This window comes from Xiphias gladius, chromosome 24 (assembly GCF_016859285.1).
Source record: "Xiphias gladius isolate SHS-SW01 ecotype Sanya breed wild chromosome 24, ASM1685928v1, whole genome shotgun sequence".
In the NCBI taxonomy this organism is placed as follows: domain Eukaryota; kingdom Metazoa; phylum Chordata; class Actinopteri; order Istiophoriformes; family Xiphiidae; genus Xiphias; species Xiphias gladius.
The window spans coordinates 345,001-363,575 of record NC_053423.1 but is presented as its reverse complement, the minus strand read 5'-3'; the positions used below and the strand labels follow the sequence as shown (position 1 = coordinate 363,575).

The window sequence follows — 18,575 nt, the reverse complement described above, 5'->3', positions numbered from 1 at the left end:
GCATAGGTTTGTTGTCAGCATTTGAATACACAGAGTCACCCAAAACGAAGAGTGCATGATAGTGAGGTGTAGTGTAGTGACATCTTTTTCCTTACACCCAAGGTGTGATTGGCTGACAAGTGTAAAACTCTGTTTGTTGATTCTGATTGGTTGTCAAGCGATTCGTCTAACGGTTGGAGTCTGCGCAGTAGGCGCAGCGCTGAAATTCAAATTTGAACAGAAGTCGTTTTGAGCGAGAAGAGCAAGGAAGAGAAGAGAAGAGAAGAGAAGAGAAGAGACAGAGCAGAGAAGAGCAGAGCAGAGCAGAGCAGAGCAGAGCAGAGCAGAGCAGAGCAGAGCAGAGCAGTTGAGTTTCGCGTCACCACGTATTGTTTGTGTACACATAGTGGTATACAAGACTTTTGAAATACCCAATTGTTAAATATTGCTCGAGTAGGGATAAATCGCCCAAAATGGATCCATTTACTGAGGTGAGTCGGGGAGCTAACTTAATCGTTACCCAACGTTAACGTCGATATCTAGCTAAAATAAGGTTCAGTCGAAATAACTGCGTTAATGTTACCTGCTAATGCTAACCTACCTAACGTAACATTCCCTATTTTTTAAAATATTATTAGACGTGTTTAGTTACGACAGGAGACAGACTTGTTTATTTCGATAGTACTTATACGTAAATTAACATTGCCTCAGAGGAGTGTATGGTAATATTGTTAAATAAGTGCAATGAAAACGTTTCGCGTGCTGTTCATTTGGCTTGTTCATCGTCAGCAACCACAAATCTGAACTAAAAATAACAGCTAAGCTAGCTAGCTAGTAAGCCTCTAAAGGCAGTATATGGACTTTTCTTGATGTTTGGTCAATTCTTAAGTAATATAGCCAATCTACTGATTGACTGGCTTCTGTATATAGTATTATAAGATCCATATACATGTACTTGTCAGTTAATTCAACCAAAAACAGACGACAATCAACGTTATTAAAATTAAACGTCTTTGTCTCCGTTTAAGGCAATGGAATGTGTCAGCACTGGTAATTATCCAACACATGGCCCTCTTTGCTTGATTTTCTCTGTTTCTTTATGCACTCGTGTTGATGTTGCAAGCAAAACTAGGAAAAAAAATCTGGAATGAATATCCGATAAAAATTGTCATTACTCAGATGTCTTAGCCAGAAGAATTCGAAATTTCAAATCCAGGAACTACAACTGGGAGTGGCTCAGTCCTAAGGATCGCTGCAAAATGTGACCTCAGGTTTTTCCACAGTGCCTGGAGAAAGCGTATAGGTGGTGCAGTGCAGCTGCAAAAATGTGTTGGGGTTGCACAGTTTTTAGGTACAGCAAACTAAATCAGACTTTGTCACAATCTATGTATGAGGCTAAGGAAAGAAAGAAAATAAAAAGAGGAAGGAAGGAGGCCAAGCAAACAGAGGCCTTTTTATATCTGGTGCAGAAGGACTGTGTGTCTTAGGCTGTTATGTTGCTTGTTAAAGTAGCCCATAGTCTCAGATACTGTGTCATATCTGTGTCAAAGCACAGACAATTTCAATGAGGACAGTCACAAGCTATGTTGTAGTGCTGAAACATACATACTGTTCGAAGTTGGAAAAAGTTTCCAAATTGCTAAGGGTATTTGTAGTATCGGAAACGTTTTGGGGAATTTTGATATCTATCTTTCTGTCTATGCATGCATACCCCCACAAGAAGTGGAAGTTGTTCTGGTTAATAAAATGTTGAGTAGACAGCAATAGTTTGTTGTATCACAAACTCTTTTTTTCAAAGATCCGTTTTTTTGTATGGAAGCCATACACAAATGCTTCTGTTTGTGTAAGGATCAATGACTGTATATAAAGATAGACGACGCATCCCCACTTCATCTAGCTGTGGTATCGAGGTCCCGCCCGTTCACCCGCCTGACTGAATTGTGAGGGCACACACAGATGTCAATCATGACATGACACCCCCTTTTTATACCATCAAATAACTAATTAAAACCAAACTTAACAGAAAAATTAACTCTTGAACATACATCAGTGCAAAAAGAACTATCTAAAATGAAAGAAAACCACCTTTGGGGAAAATTTATTTTGCTGTGTATTTTTTATTAATTTTTTTTCTCTTCTCCTAGTTTGGCCCATGTCCCATCAGCTAATACAGGGGGGGCAGGGTTTTAACGACCTACACTGCAGTACAGTACACTCAGACATTAGGAATAAGAAAAGCAAAACAAAAAAAAATCTCACTGGTGAAGTGAGCACTATGTTCTGAAGAAAGCTTTCACATTTTGTGAGGCATACACAATAACAATGGTAAAACAAGATGTATAGTGAATGGATTTGAACTTCAATTTTCTCGTTCTCCCATAGCCATCTGACAATGTAATAGTGTTTGGCTGCTTACTAATTTTTGTTCAGTGGGACATCTGTAGGCAGCTCACTTTCACAGTGGCCACTAGCCAGCTGACTGAGTTACTACAGAGGGTCAATTCCTCTGTGGCAGCAGATCTTGTTACACCAACCTTCAGAAACTCCTGCAGGTTAAACTGGACTAACACAACACTTTAAAGGCTGATTAACTCTGAAAGACTCACCATAGACAGAGTCTAAAACACTCAATAGCCTAGCAACATAACAAGGCTACAAATAGCCCATGATGCAACACTGTAAAAGTCCGTAGTTACACTGGTACTCTCCATTCAAAAAGAATATCTGTTGTAATGAACGAACATGTAATTGTCTATTCCTGAACTATAGGACAACCACCACTTTTATAAATCCTGAGTTTCAGGGGGAAATAAACTGTCTTATATTAAGGCCAATGCGATATCTTATCTCTCCAGAGCAGCATAGAACTCTTAGCATAGCCGTTTCTGTTCATTTGGTTTGGGTGCTGCGCCTAATTCTTATAATGGTATGGAAAAGCTCTATACTTCAGTCTATTATTGCAGTGGTTGAATTGGTAGGGGAAATCCACTATGAACTATGACTGCCATTAACCCTTTGCATTAAGTACAAATCCAGCTTTAACACAGACATAAGTGAAGTAAGTGAATAAGCATATTTCTGAAAATGTTTAACTATTTCATCAAGGACACAAAGAACAACTAAAGCCTTCAAAAAATTTCATATTTATGGACACTTACAAGTTGCTGCTCTGTACTTTCAAGTTTGAGTTATTCCTGTTGATGTAGCATAAGAACAAAAACTCTGAATTAATGTAATAATGATATTTCACTTGATGTGGGAGCACTCCTTAGCTGTGACAGTGCACTGCAAAATGTACAGAAAACACATTTATGGTTGTTAGAAAAGGCACTTTTGTACACACGGGAGGAACACAAAAGCAACACCTATGCAACAATATTAAACAATCCAATAAGATAGCCCTGCTATAAATAATACCTTGGAGCAAATTATAATGGAACATGTTGAGACTGTCAATTCTGTGGTAATTTTGAGGTAAGTTTAGTTTGTGGTGATGGTGTTGTATTATAAACTGGATACAATAAAACCATACAAGTGATGGGTTTATTCTTTCCATCCTCTAATATAACTCTGTTTTTGTCCATAAAGAAACTGTTGGAGCGGACTCGGGCTCGTAGAGAGAACCTGCAGAAGAAAATGGCAGAGAGACCAAATGTAGCAAACAGACAGATGGTCAAAAGGCCCAGAGAGCCACTGGCTGACACCAATGGTACGATCAGTGGGCCAGTCATTGATAAAGGTATGACCAATTTTGTTGTATACACTATGCTCTGAGACTGGCCCTTTGAATATGAGTATTTTTGCTTATATTTTTCCACCGCTTCCAGTTCCACAGGTGTCCTCTAAGCCATCTCCCTCTAAACGCCGGTGCTCAGGGGAAAATGTCCAGCCTGCAGATGGTGAGGAGAACCAAGAGCTGATGATTCAACCTGTGGCCCTTATGCTCTCGGATCCTCCAACAGACAAGAAACCTCCAGTGGGACCAGGCAGCAGACTTTCCTCCTCCCTGGAGAAGACTGCTACTCGGCCTGCTGTCCAATCTCAGCCAGGGCATCTGAAAACTGTACAGCCAGATTCCGAGGAGATAGCTGTCACCCCTTCTCCTGTTAATCTGAACAGCAGAGAAGCAGAGATGGACAGCAGTTCAACCCCCCAGAGGACCAAGGAGGACCAGGTGGAAGATCCAGTTCCATGTGCTGCTGGCATGAAGTCACGTCTCCAGAGGCTAGCTGAGCAAAGAAAATGTTGGGATGGCGATAGTAAGAATATTTTATGTGGTGTTTGATATAATTTTTTTAAATTTATTTATCTTTGATACGATTATGTTAATGAAGCAGTCAGCAGTTAAAGAGAACATCTTACAATGGGATCACACCAGCTGCGAAGCCAAATCGGTGTGTATGGTGCCATGAAACACACAACATGAGAGAAGTGAGTTTGGTGAAACAGGTGAACTGTGCCAGATGTGAGACAAGAGAGAGAGATGGGTGTTTTCCTTCCCATGATTACTGAGTACCCATGTAATAGTGTAGTAATGACTACTGAGTAGTCATGGTTCGGAACATCAACATGTTGATGGGCACGTGGCTGGTGTGATCCCGTCGCAAGATGGTCTCTAGTTTAAAGTTTAGAATGCTTACTGTCAAGGGTGTAATCATGTCCACGCTATGAAATATGTGTTAGTCATATAATTTGTCCCTCCCCATTACTACTTTTCAGGCACCCCTGATGCAGTTCCAGACTCTACTTCCCTGTCCTCCTTGAAGAGACAAGCTGAAGACCCACCAGCTGTTGTCCGCTCCGTGTCCTCAGAAACTCCACTGGGGAGGAGAGGCAGACTGGCTTATCTTGCTGCCACCATTGGATCCTGGGAAGATGACCTAAGCCATGCTAATATCATCAAAGATGCCACTGTGCCTGCCAACACTAAGCCAAGATCTGCTGAAGGCCATGTGATGCCCAATTCAACTGCAAGCACTGAGTTCACGTCCAGCTCTAACCAGGTTGGTTTATCTGGGACTGCTTAGCACCAGTGCAGCCCCTTGCATTTTTGACACCAGTGTTTTCAGTCTATACCACTAGGCCACCAGGATGTTCCAATGTGTGTTGTTTTTGAGTGACTGACTATTGTATTTTTGTCGGCAGGCTGTGTATTTTCCTGTCAAGTCTAGCCAAACGGTTTTCCCAGGCCCTCAGAAAGCTCACATCCCTGCGACCAGACCAGCACTTCAGTCAGTTACCATTCCTCAGAAGAGTACCAACCAGGGGATGACCTTGCCCTCTAGTCCTCAGAAGAGCTTCAACCATGGAACATCCTTCCCATCCAGTCCAAAAAAGACCGGCCACTCCCCCTCAACATCTGTGCCTCAAAGCCCCCTGAAGAATAAGGTCCTCTCCCAGGGTCTCAACCTCACTGCCAGCCCCCACAGGCTTGGCACAGAGTTCTGTTCCAAGCCTGTCATTGTTGGCTCCACTGTCCCCCAGGAAAATGCCACTGCTGGTGGTCTAGGTGAGACATTTTTCAGTTCATTTAGGAATTTTTTTTACAAAATTTGAAATGAGTGATGATACAGTTCTTCAATGTTTCACTCTTTCTGCTATAAGAGTGGAGTAATTAAAATGTGCTGAGTCGGAGTTACAGAATTACTTTGAAAAATGTAGTAAAATTAAATTTTATTGTATAATGTTACTGATCATACTTTATATTAATACAAAAATTATGATGACAGTTTAATTTATGGTAATGCATGTCAACAAGAGAGAAAATGTAGTCTTCCAAAAATTCAAGTAACTAAAAAGCTTTTACCTGGCTATATGAGTAACAAAATGTTATAGCTTATTTTTACCCATATATATAGTGACACCATTTTTGTAATTTTGCCATAAATGTGATTAAAGTATAGACTTTAATTCAAGGGGTTTAAAAAAAACCCATCAAATTAACCATTTATTAATTTCAGCCATTTATATACATAGTCCCTCATTTTCAAAGGCTCACAAGTAACTGGACAATTGACCGACAATCAGTTTCATGGCCAGGTGTGGCCTGTTCCCCAATTATTTTGTGACAAATTAGGAAGATAAAAAGTCTGGAGTTGATTCCAAGTGTTGAATTTGCATTTAGAAGCTGTTAATGGGAACTGTCAATATGCACTCCAAAGAGGTTTTTGGTGCAAATGAAGGAGTCCATCATTAGGCTGAAAAAACAAAACAAATCTATCAGACAGACTGCAGAAGCTTTAGGAGTGACCAAATCAACAATTTGGTACATATTTGTACACACTAGTACTGATTAGTACTGCTTCACAGTACAGATGGATAGTGAAACAAAACATATCATGAAAGCAACCCAAGAGCTTCTCAAGGAAAAGAAATGGAATATTCTTCAATGGTCAAGTCAGTCACCTGACCTTATCCCCACTAGGCATGCTTTTCACTTACTGAGGACAAAACTGGGGGCAGAAAGACCCACAAACAAGCAGCAGCTGAAGGTGGCTGAAGTAAAAGCCTGGCAAAGCATCTCAAGGGAGGAAACTCAGCATTTGGTGAAGTCCATGGGTTCCAGACTTCAGACAGTCATTGACTGCAAAGGATTTTAATCCAGGCATTAAAGATAATTCTTACATTTATAATGCATTTCTTTCTTAATAGGTGTAAAATCTTTCCTGGAGCGCTTTGGAGAGAGGTGCCAGGAGCGTACCAACCAGAGTTCTCCAGCAGGGTGCACAGTCCAGGCCAAGACTCCCACTGCAACTCCATCAGCCACACCAGACACCAGACTGGTACAGGAAAGACTCAGAGCTGCCCAGGCTGCAAGCACAACTACTGCAGATCTCACCCAAAGACAGAAGATGGTAGGTTAATTTTACAGATAATATTGTGTATCCTCTTATTGTTGTATAATTTTGTTTAACATAAAAATAGCAAAATGAGATTTAAAAAAAAAAAATTCCTTGCATTTCAGGAGCGTGAGTCTGAGCTGGCTCAGATTCGCAGTCGCTTCCAGAAGGGAACCAATATATGGAAAAACAAAGATGAAGCAACAGAAACCAAAGGAAAGCTGCATATTAAGGTTAGCTGACAAACTTGCATCTGACAGAAAAAAAAACAAATTTGTTATTTTTGACATCTAGCAAAATAGTCTTCTTTTCATAGCATATACAACATCATATTTACCAGATAATATGCTTCTTAGGAACAACTTGTCAAGCCGGTAGAGAGTGAAGGTGCCTTATGTGAGCCACAAAATGAACCCAAAGCACTGTCTACGGAGAAAACAGATGCACCCACCATGTTCACTCCCCCAGGTACTCCATGATATTTTAAATTAGTGATTGAATATTTTTATATAATGTTGTCCAGATGTTTGAGTGGTCATGTGTCCGAATTGGCCATTTTTCTTTTATCCATTAAGCTTTCTGTCATTTCAATCAAACTGGAAAAACATTTGGGCTCCTCAAAGCCAAACCTTAAATTTATAATAGACTCGTTGTTTTAAAGATTTATGATAAAATAGTTGACTATAAAGCTGGCCTTATTACAAAAGTGTACTGCAAAACTATTTTATGCGTAATGTAAAAACTATCCAATTATCACCACAGCTTGTGCTGGCTGACATATTAATTTAGCTGGCAAAACTTAAATGAATTCCTAGATGGTGCTAACAGCCCCAGCTAAAGTGTTTTGTTCTGTTTTTTTTTTTTTTTTTTTTTAAAGACATCCTTTGTTTACTTGGACACATTCAGGCTTCTGTAACTGTTCTGAAGATACCCAGCTCTGTAATTCTAATTGGCTTGAAAATTTTTCAGCAAGGTTAAAGTGACAATGACAATAAAAATGACATGAGTACTAAAAACACGAGTACTATCTGACATTTGGTAGTAATTTTCCCTATTGCGTTGTAAAGTTGGGGCTTTTTGTAGCAGAACTGTTTGTAGTAACTTCATTTAGCTTGAAGTAAAGAGATGTTTTGAATATCACAGTAAGTTTGATAGTGAATAAGTGTAAAGCCAGAAGATCTGTCTGTAATTGCCTTCTATAAGTGTGTAACATAGATTATGTTAAATAGCAGGTTATGGGCTGGTGGTCTCGCCTCCAGCACTGACATCCAGTCCTCTGAGGGTTGTTGCCCATACTGTAGAGAAACCAACTTTTGAGACAGCAGAAAAGGAGGAGACGGTCACAGAGATAGAAAAGAATATGGACGAGTCCTTCAACTCTGCAGCTATCAGCAACCTGTTTGATGCAGTCCTGGAGGAGAGTGAAGATCAGGATGAGGATGAGGAGGAAGATGCTTTGAATATCTCCTCCATGTCCCTCCTCACTCCACTGGCAGAGACTGTGGCTGCCGTGGTGAGGAATCCAGAAAGGACAATGATGGTAGGTACCAGCATCACATCTTTCTACCAGTGTTACTCCATGAAAGATTTACTGTTAGTTTTTTTTTTTTTTTTTTTTTTTCTTGGAAGAGGCAAACAATAAATAGGTTACCAATAAAATAACATGTTCTTCATGTCTTTGTGCAGACGTCAACTCCAGCCAGTTCATTCATTATGAAGAAAAAGACTCCAGATGATGTTTCGAAACATAGCAAGTTCCAAAGAACTAACATGATACCGACCGCCTCCCCAGGCAGTGTTGAGGCCTCAGATGAGGACCATAAACTGCCCTATAGGTGAATTCTCCAATGTAGCACTCAGATAGATGCCTATTAAAGTTGCCTGTCCTTGCTGATGCAGTAAATGTGACTCTTAATATTTTTTTGGTGTGTGTTAGCATTGATGCATACAGGTCCACCAGAGTGAAGGAGACTGAGAGACCCAATGTGAAACAGGTTATTGTGAGAAAAGAGGATGTTTCTCACAGAGCAGAAGAGCCCAAAGTATCCAGTCTCTTCAGTATCAAACAGAAGATGAAGGTTTGGAATAAATATTTTTAACTTTCATTCAAAATACAAGGGTCAGTCACAACATTTAAAACAGTTAATGGTTTTAATGTTATGGCTGAATGTTGTATCTTATGCACTTGGGATTGATTTACATACAGTTTGATTCATATGTATTTGGACAGTGACACAATTTTCGTAATTTTGCCTCCTTACACCACCACAATGAGTTTGAAACGAAGCAATCAAGATGTGATTGAAGTGTATACTTTCAGCTTTAAATCAAGTGGTTTAACAGAAATATCGCAGTAACTGTTTTGGAATTACATCCAATTTTATATGTAGTTATAAATATAAGGATTATTTAATACTTGGATGATAATCCTTTACAGTCAATGACTACCTGAAGCCTGGATCCCAGTGACATCACCAAATGCTGAATTTCCTCCCATGATATGCTATGCCATGTCTTTACTGCAGCCACCTTCAGTTGCTGCTTATTTGTGAGTCTTTCTGCCCTCAGTTTTGTCTTCAATGTGTGAAAAGCATGCTCCATTTGGTATAGGTCAGGTGACTGACTAAGCCTTTGAAGAATATTCAGTTTCTTTGCCTTGGGAAGCTCTTGGGTTGTTTTTGCAGTACGTTTTGGGTCATTATCCATCTGTACTGTGAAGCATCATCCTATCAGTTTAGTAGCATTTGGCTGAATCTGAGCCAACAGTATAGCCCTAGACACCCCAGAATTTATCATGCTACTTTTATCAGCACTCACATCATCAAAAAACACCAGTGACCCAGTTCCATTGGCAGCCATACATGCTCACGCCATAACACTACCTCTGTCATGTTTGACAGATTATGTGGTATGCTTTGGATCATGAGCCAATCCTTTCCTTCTCCATACTCTTCTCTTCCCGTCATTTTGGTGCAACTTAATATTGGTTTAATTCGTCCGAATAATAATTTCGTTAAATGGCAGCTTTTCTAAAAATACATTTCTGACAAAGTCTCATCTGGCCTCCTGAACATGAGTGTTACCAGTGGTTTACGCCTTGTGGTAAACCCTTTGTATTTACATAAATGAAGGCTTCTCTTGATTGTAGACTTTGACAATGATACACCTAGCTCCTCAAGAGTGTTCTTGACCTGGCTAAATGCTGTGAAAGATATCTGCTGTCATCCCCTTTAGTTGTCTTCAGTGGTCTTCCGGACCTTTTGGTGTTGCTGATCTCACTAGTGCATTCCTTCTAATCAAGTATGTACCAAATAGTTGATTTGGCCACTCCTAAAGCTTCTGCAGTCTGTCTGATAGAGTTGTTTTTGTTTTTTCAGCATCGAAACCTCTTGGGACTGCATCTTGAGCATTCCCATGAACAGTTACCAAATACAAATTCAACACTTGGAATCAATTACAGACCTTTTTATCTTCTTAATTTCACTGTGTCACTGTCCAAATACTTAAGGACCAAACTGTACATAGAGAAAAACAGGACCATTTTTCTGAAAATACATAACTCTCAATAGAAAGTCTCAGAACAAAGGTTTTGAAAAGTTTAGTAAGGCTTTGCCCTCTGCGTGATTAAACAATCACTCTTTTATGTTTGTGTAGATTTTGACGAATGAGATAAATCTGCAGCAGACAATTATTCATCAGGCCAGTCAAGCACTCAACTGCTGCACAGATGAGGAGCACGGCAAAGGTTCCCAGGTGGAGGCAGAGGCAGAGAGGCTTTTGCTGGTGGCAAGTGAGTTCATCCAGACAATAGGCAAATACATGACTTATGCTAGGCACATTTTCACATGTGGTGGTCCCACGGGTCCTAGAAGTTTTTCGAACAGTTTTCCAGTCCTGGAAAACAAATGGAAAATGAAAGAAATAGTACAATGTTCTGAAAAACATTGTCACACTGTAAAATTATTTTGACTTTCTTGACTTCTCATTTTGCTGAGAGCAAACTGTCAAATGTCCACAACACCTACCTGCTAAAGTAAGGGCAATGTTCAGGTACCAGATGAAGTTATAATGGCAAGGATGAGAGTGTATCAAATTCAAACATAAATAACTGTTGACTGGTAACAAGTTTTAAGCAAGTTCATAATTTAATGCTCCTCCGCTTGCAGAAGTATTGTTTTCACAACCATTATTAGTTGTGTAAACAACAACATACTGATAATGTTAAGTTGGTTTGCTAGCTAACATTACGTGTTTGGTTAAAATAATATGCTTGCTAGCTTGTTTTTCCTGCAGGTGTTTTAGACTTGTTATTTGAAGAGTGCTGCCCAAGGTTGATTAAAATCAAATTCTTCCACACAGGGTATGAGGGTCCAGGTAATACACATTGTGGGGACCTAAATCTGTTTAGATATTCACATCAAGGAGACTTGTCTACCTTATGGGAGATAAAAAGCAAGTCCCCATAATGCAAATTTGAAAGTGAAGATGTGTTTTAAGGTTAGGCAAGTAGTAGTTATAGTTAGGAATTTAGTAATTAGTAATTTAATAGTAGTAATTTAATGTCTTCTGAAGTCATTGGGGACATGACTCTTTGTGTGTGTATGTGTGAACTGTTATTGAGAGTTGGAGCTCAATAAATGGGAGTGGTGTGTGTACATGTCTTTGCATGTGCAAGTATGAGCATCTTTTCCTAATTAGCATTTCCCATACATTTGGCGGCCTGCCCGGGTAGATAAAATCATTCAGTTTCAGCTTAGTGGAAATCTTATTTCACTCTTTTCAAGCCCACTCATTTTTGACCACACACCTGTATCAGGGGCGTGCGCTGCAGTAACTGAGTGGGGACTAGAGGCTTCTCTGTGCGCAGCAGCCTATTTAGTGTTTACCGGCATAAGAGGCGTTTAGGGGACATCTGTAAATTGCAGCTAAAGAAAATGACCTGGGTGACAATCCCCCTCTAAACTGCATGAATCTCTGCATGCACATTGGTCACCACAAGTAAATTCTCAAACCTTTGGGAACGAACACTAATTTTTTATTTTATTTTAAAGTTTTCATAATATTTATTGTGGCTTAATATATGAATTTGTAATGTGTGAAAATGAGCAGTATTGACAATGTAGAATATATATTGTTAGTCTGCTGTTGTATCTGCATTTCACCACTGGGTATTAGAGGGGAATTTCAATTTAGGTTTTCTGATGTTGCTGATATTACGGAAAGTTATGGGAAACTTAAATGACAAAACTGAATGATTGATTTTCAATTTTTGATCCACTTATTGTTGTGAAAGGGTGTTAGACTAGTTAAAACCTGAGTGATATTCAGAACCCACTTTTAGATTTATGAAACCTAAAAAACAAAAATGACGATTTCACTGTTTTCTCCATCCAGACAACAATTGACCAGCTCTAGAGCAAAGACCTGGTCACAAATGAAATGAAGGTTCACGAATTTTGAAGTGTGTTTTAAACAGTCTTTACTATCTCCCTGTTAATTTTGTCCAATTTGACAAGTCTAGGTATAGTGGTTTTTAATCTAGACCTTGTGTGGTCTGGATGGGGGAAACCAGGGAAATCACCCTTTTGTGTTTTTACAAATGGAATAAAGGTTTCAAGAATCTGAACCTGTTTTTAAACAGTTGCTGGTGTTACTATTTGTTATTCAAGTGCAGGTTTCACACGTGTCAATGTGTGTGTTTTTTTTAGGTTTACCTGGCCTAATATTGTCTGGATGAAGAAAACAGTATTTTATAAATAAAATAAAGGTTTCACTAATCTGAAAGTGGGTATGAAACAACTTTGAGGCTTTAAATAGGATGCCTACCACCCTTTGACAACAATAAGTGGATAAAAAAATGTAGAATCAGTCACTATATTGTATTGTTACTACTGTAATTCAAGTTTCCCTTAACTTTCCCCTTTAACTGCTCAGTCTGAAGCTGTGAAAAGGAAGCCTCAGCATTATGTTTCTGTGCTGTTTGCAATTTTATAGATCAGGCTGCTGTAGTTGTTGCAGTAATAGAATGGTCAATGTGATTCAAAAGAAAGAGGGGTTCAGGTTAGCCCTGTAGTCAACAGATCTTGCCCTTTAATTACAGAGTCATAGATGAACACATTTTCAAGGAGACCTTCACAGAGAGGAGCTTGTCTAGGACATGATACCCTTCTGACACCACTTCCTAAAAAAGCCATGAAAATTAATTTCTTGAAAGACTAGGAACCCTGATATGGTTATAGAGTTTATCTAGCTTTATTTATAGAACATTTAGCTGTTTGTATTAATACTTTTGTCTTTTGTCTTTTTCTTTTATTAAAATTTAATTTTGGGGTCCTACAATTCACAAAACCTGTGTGACCAACAAATTTGGAATGTGAAGAACAAAAAAATCAACATACAAGATTAGAGACCACACATTAATACAAATATAACAAATGCTCATACATTCAAGCTACTTCTTCAGCACTACCTCTACTGCCTGTCAGTATATACTGTATTATTAGCCCCCATATGTAGCATTTGGTGACTCCCAGTGGTAGTATCAAAGCTTGACTTTCTTTCCCGTTGACTTAGTGGAGAGGAGGGAGGCATTGAAGGCAGAGCTCGACCATCTGAAAGGAGATCCAGCAGGACAGAAAAAGGTCAATGCGGCCATAGAACTCACCAGCATGTCTGCCTCCAAGGGCTCCATCACCCTGCAGGATTTACGCCTGCCTCTCAAGGCAGACTTTGTTTGCTCCACTGCCAACAAGCCAGGTATACTCAAAATTTACATAACCACAGTTTGGTAATTTAAAGTAACACCAGTGCTGTTCAACATTTTCTTCAAGATTCAGTTGTCACTGACTAATGCGCAATATTGTACATCATCATATTTGTCTTCTTGCTGTGTCCTAAAGGTTGTTTTTGAATAGACTAATATTGATGTTAGCGTTAGGAATCCACGTAATGACAACTACACGCTTTCTCTTACTTTATTCTTGGTCATAAGTTTGAGAGTAATGTTAGTTTTGTAAGTTACTTATAGTTCCAGTTCCATAGGAGCTTTCTCTGGATTTAGTCATTATTAATGTGTTTATCGTACTCATGGTTATCAATATGCTTTCTTTTGATGATTCCAGAGTCAACCAAACATTCTTTCTTCATTATGATTCGGGCTGGAGCAGAAAATACTGTGGCAACTCCATTGGCCAGCACACACCGTGGCCTCAGTGGAGACACCCTCACCTTCACTACAAAGTTCACCATGTAAGCCATACACTCCTGCTCATATGAAAGAATGCACACCATATTATATGATAGTGACTGATTATTATTTAATTGTGATTTAGACTTTGTTTACATTTTGTCATGATGACTTTTAGTTTAGTTGTTTAGTCCCCCCATGGTGCAAAAACAAAAAGGTAGTCAATGATTTAAATGGGAACAGAATACACAGGAACAGACAAACAGGGTGATGTGCAGAACTTGACATAGTACAAATAATTATTAGCTATGTTGAACTGTTAATTCAAATAAATCTTTTGATCGGACCCTATGCTGTTACACATTGATTATGATGATGTTGATCATGATTGCTGAACACAGACAAAAAAATACCACTCTTTCTCCTCATTTTCAGATCTGATGTCTCCAGTGACTTTGTAATTGATATTGAGGTCTATTGCCTGGTGAGTGTCTCCAAAATGATTATGCTCTGACCACATACAGATTGGTGACAAATTAAAGGAAAAACCTGAATAAGTGGGTGAAGAAACAAAACAAATGGAGATGCTTCCACACAGGGTATGGGGGGGGGGCATTCACAGTCACCCGACCTCAACCCTATTGAACATGTATGGGAGATTTTGGACTGACTGTGTTTTTGTTCTGTATTATTTTAGTTTTCTTTGAAGTCTTACATTTTTTTTAAACAAAACCAAAAAAAACCTCTTGCACTTTAACACATACTACAGCTATGAAATTATCTTAGTCATTCATCTCTACTGTTTGCCAGATCTGCTTCTTATTTGGTACCATTTAAATACTAAAAACTACAATGTGTAATTTCTTAGCTAACTAATACTGCAGATATTAGGAAAAGGCACGCAACAACTTCAGTATCAACCAGTAGAAATTGGCTTCCTCAGTACTACTATTTCATTTCTAATACAGATGATGCATCATTGAGTGCTTGCTATTACTTTTACCAATCAGATACTGTTTTTTCTTTTGTTTCTACTAATTTGTTAATAAGTCTTCACATGGACTTTATTTAAGGTGACACTAAAAAAAAATCATCAAAATATCCAATACTTAAATCACATAAGTGGATAAATGCACAGTTAACAGCGTAAGACACACTTCCATATGGCCAGCTATAAAAGTGAAAACCTTTTGTCTTGTCTTGAAAACATATTGTGGATAACTGCATATAAATGTTTTAGTAGTGGGCTGCTATCATGAATTACTGATTACTGACACATTACCATCTTGTGCATTGACTGACACCTTCAGGTGCAGAAAAGTGAGGTCTGCAGTGACAAGAAGAAGAAACCCATCAAATCAAAGGTAAAACCCCTTTTATTTTACAAAATGGAAAACACACTGTCAGTCTGATGAAACATGCTAAAATGCTGTGTGCGTGCGTGTGCGTGTGTGTGTGGATGATGTGAGGAACAGTTTGAGTTCTAAACCATTGGATTGAGGAAATTTTGGGAAAGAGAGGGCATTTTGCTCACTTTCTGACACCTTTAAAGGGCTGCTTTAGGGTTAAGACATGGTTTTAGTCACCCTATAAAATTATTTCTCTGCACAGCTTCAGGTAGTTGTTTTATTTGGATGTGGAAAAGAATTTTAACTGACTGACAAGATGCATGTCCCTCTAACAGTTTATACTGTCATTCCGACTTTCACATTTGAAGCAAAAATATATTGTTTGCTTTACTTTATTTTTCTAGGCTATCACTCCAAAGAGATTCCTCGGCATCACTGTAAGAATTTCAAATCTATTTTCTGCTGCTCAACAAATTTTTTTCTCAGGAATTTAAACTAAAAATGTAATTTGTGCCTTTCTATCTTTTGTCTTGCAGAAAAGTGGACAGACGCCAGGTGTGTCAAATCTGTATAAAATCAGTCTAAACAAAAGTTTGAACTAGTGAGTCAAATGTAATGGAAGCCTTTTGGATCTCACAAAAGGCTTCAGGGTCACAGTAATCATAAGCCTTGAGGAGTCTTTTTTTTACAGGGGTGCTTCAATGATTTAAGTATAACACTTTAATAAAGAAGACTTAGAAGAGATATGTTTAAAAATGAGAATTGTCATAAACTGAAGTAGCAGAAGCAGATTCTTAATCTTTATTCCCTAGTGTGGGTCAAGCTCCAGTGTGCTTGATCCCACACTTCCCATAATGCAACTGAATTACTTCTCTTGATAAACATCCCTGCATGGTAAACACCCATGTATTTGAAAGTTAAGGACACTTATAAGCTTGTAGTCTCCAAGCCGAAGCTGAGGTAACTCTGGCGACAGGGTTATGTTCTCAGATTTGATGATGAAGACGTTATATAACTGTTATCACTGGCTAAGTAGTGCTCCTCAGAACAAGTAAACTAATCTCGATGTGTAAAATTCGTTGGTATAAGCTTCATATGCAGTTATAATCTTTCTTTCTTTAGTTGTGGCCAGTCCAGGAGGCCCCAATGCTGTTCGCACCAGTAACTTCATCCTGGTTGGATCACACAAGCTCACTCTGTGCTCCATTGGGAAAAATAAATTTCCATTAGAGAAGGTATAGAATTTATTAATGTCATTTTCAGATTCTCATTATCATTCCACATTCACACTTTCAGAGCACTTCAGTTTTCTTCTTTTATTCTGCATGTCATATGTGGCTGGCCTTTCAAGACCCAATATCCATGCTGTATTTCGCCACCAAATGTGGTCCTATATCTGTGTACAGGCTTTAGAAAGACTCTCAGTAACCCTGTTTGTTCTTATAGGACGGCATGTTCTGCCTGTGCATTCATTCAGCTGCCTTGGTATCTTTCTTTTAGATCAAATATGAAGGATGTGAAAGAGAACTACTCAGTGGCATGTTTCATACCAAGGTTACTACTTACCCTCTTGTCTGTTATTTCTTTTGTTCTGTTTGAGTGGGGAAAGGTGACCACACTATCACAAGGGACATTCTGAACTGCATTACATTATTATAACTTTATCAGCTTAATCTAATAACAAATCTGTTCTCATTAGGGAATGTAAATTGCCTTTCATCTTGGTCTATGCTATTTTCTTTTAAGAAACTGGTTTTAACCATCTTAAAAGAAGACTTGCATTTTAATCTTTGTTTAACCATATTTTATATTGTGACCATGATGTCCAAGCTTCTCATTAAGTGTTTCTACTATTAATTCAAGGTGCCGTTCTTGTGCCCTCTGGAGGGCCACATCTATCTCAAGATGCAGTGTGACGTTGACTCAAAGGTGGAGGAGAGGGGCTTCTTGGTGAGTGAGGGCAGATCAAATCATCACCATGGATAGACTAATGCTGAGGCAGGCATTGGTTTGCTCATGCTATCTCTCAATATGAATGTGCTGCCATTTTAATGGGTTTTTTTGTTTTTTGTTTTTAAACCCCAGACGATGTTTGAAGATGTTAGTGGATTTGGAGCCTGGCACAGGAGGTGGTGTGCCCTATCAGGGTACTATATCTCCTACTGGACCTACCCAGATGATGAGAAGTGCAAGGTAAGTCTCATTAAAGAGCCCTTATTTTATTTAGTTATGGAACAGCAGTTCCTGCATTTTGTATAGATATTAGTTTTGTTTTTTTAATAATACTTAGGATATTTTGTAGATGCAACAGCTTATCAATTCTGGCAATCAGAAATAATTACAGAAAGTAATAAGATTTAATTTACATTAAATCCACCTCGGGGTACCACCCTTAAAAAATGGAAACATTGCAAAGTCACTCATTCAGTCTCAAAATATACCATCAGTTTGGAACTCTGATGAATAATTAACTTAATAACTACAACCAAACTTACCCTATCAATAGCTAGTAGAGGTTGAAGGATTTCGAGTTCTGCGGGGTAGAGGCAGGCAGCAGTCACTCTTGTAAAACATTAAATAGACCAGCAGGTATATTAATAAGCATTTATTTATCAAATAAGAAAAATGAAAACACACAATAACTAATCTAACAAATGGTGCTGTGTGTGTGTGTGTGTGTGTGTGTGTGTGTGTGTGTGTGTGTGTGTGTGTGTGTGTGTGTGTGTGTGTGTGTGTGTGTGTGTGTGTGTGTGTGTGAGTGTGTGTGTGTGTGTGTGTGTGTGAGAGTGTGAGAGTGTGAGAGTGTGAGAGTGTGAGAGTGTGTGAGTGTGTGAGTGTGTGAGTGAGAAAACAGAAAAACAAAATAGCGTACTCAAAATGGCGGCTCGGGGCCGCATGGCATGTAGGGGGGAAGATAGAGTGTTTTTAAGGCGAATTCATGTAAGATAAAATTGCCGGGTTAAAAGAGAGGTTAGTTACATGTAAGACATAGTAGTTACTAGATGTACCACCAGTCCTATGTGTTTGAAACATACTAACATTGGCTTAGCAGTGTGGCTATCAAATAACCTAAACAGACATAAAGCTTGGTGAACATGCTCGACCAAATCAATACATATAAATTGCCAAACGTTAAACAGTTCTGTGCTTAGCCATGCTATGCTATGGTAGGCCCAGTTAACGTTACCAAGTCCATGGAGGAAGAGATATCCTTTACCTTGT

At 38.8% G+C, this 18,575-nt stretch overlaps 1 protein-coding gene across 3 annotated transcripts in view; it reads left to right on the top strand.

Moving 5' to 3' along the window:
• The first annotated feature begins 235 nt into the window (after nt 1-235).
• anln (anillin, actin binding protein) overlaps nt 236-18,575 on the top strand; it is a 21,364-nt gene continuing 3,024 nt past the window's right edge. The window contains exons 1-22 of one of the 3 annotated variants that reach the window (XM_040122352.1): nt 236-470; nt 3,568-3,718; nt 3,807-4,238; nt 4,699-4,982; nt 5,125-5,488; nt 6,631-6,833; nt 6,944-7,051; nt 7,175-7,286; nt 8,051-8,358; nt 8,505-8,653; nt 8,755-8,896; nt 10,473-10,608; nt 13,392-13,574; nt 13,940-14,066; nt 14,440-14,488; nt 15,315-15,368; nt 15,758-15,790; nt 15,890-15,908; nt 16,476-16,588; nt 16,854-16,907; nt 17,217-17,303; nt 17,439-17,546. In XM_040122352.1, coding sequence (XP_039978286.1) covers nt 453-470; nt 3,568-3,718; nt 3,807-4,238; nt 4,699-4,982; nt 5,125-5,488; nt 6,631-6,833; nt 6,944-7,051; nt 7,175-7,286; nt 8,051-8,358; nt 8,505-8,653; nt 8,755-8,896; nt 10,473-10,608; nt 13,392-13,574; nt 13,940-14,066; nt 14,440-14,488; nt 15,315-15,368; nt 15,758-15,790; nt 15,890-15,908; nt 16,476-16,588; nt 16,854-16,907; nt 17,217-17,303; nt 17,439-17,546 — 3,234 coding nt within the window. In that variant the 5' untranslated portion in view covers nt 236-452. Of the gene's footprint in view, nt 471-3,567; nt 3,719-3,806; nt 4,239-4,698; nt 4,983-5,124; nt 5,489-6,630; nt 6,834-6,943; nt 7,052-7,174; nt 7,287-8,047; nt 8,359-8,504; nt 8,654-8,754; nt 8,897-10,472; nt 10,609-13,391; nt 13,575-13,939; nt 14,067-14,439; nt 14,489-15,314; nt 15,369-15,757; nt 15,791-15,889; nt 15,909-16,475; nt 16,589-16,853; nt 16,908-17,216; nt 17,304-17,438; nt 17,547-18,575 lie in introns of all 3 variants that reach the window. The other 2 variants (XM_040122351.1, XM_040122353.1) reach the window with 2 other exon arrangements.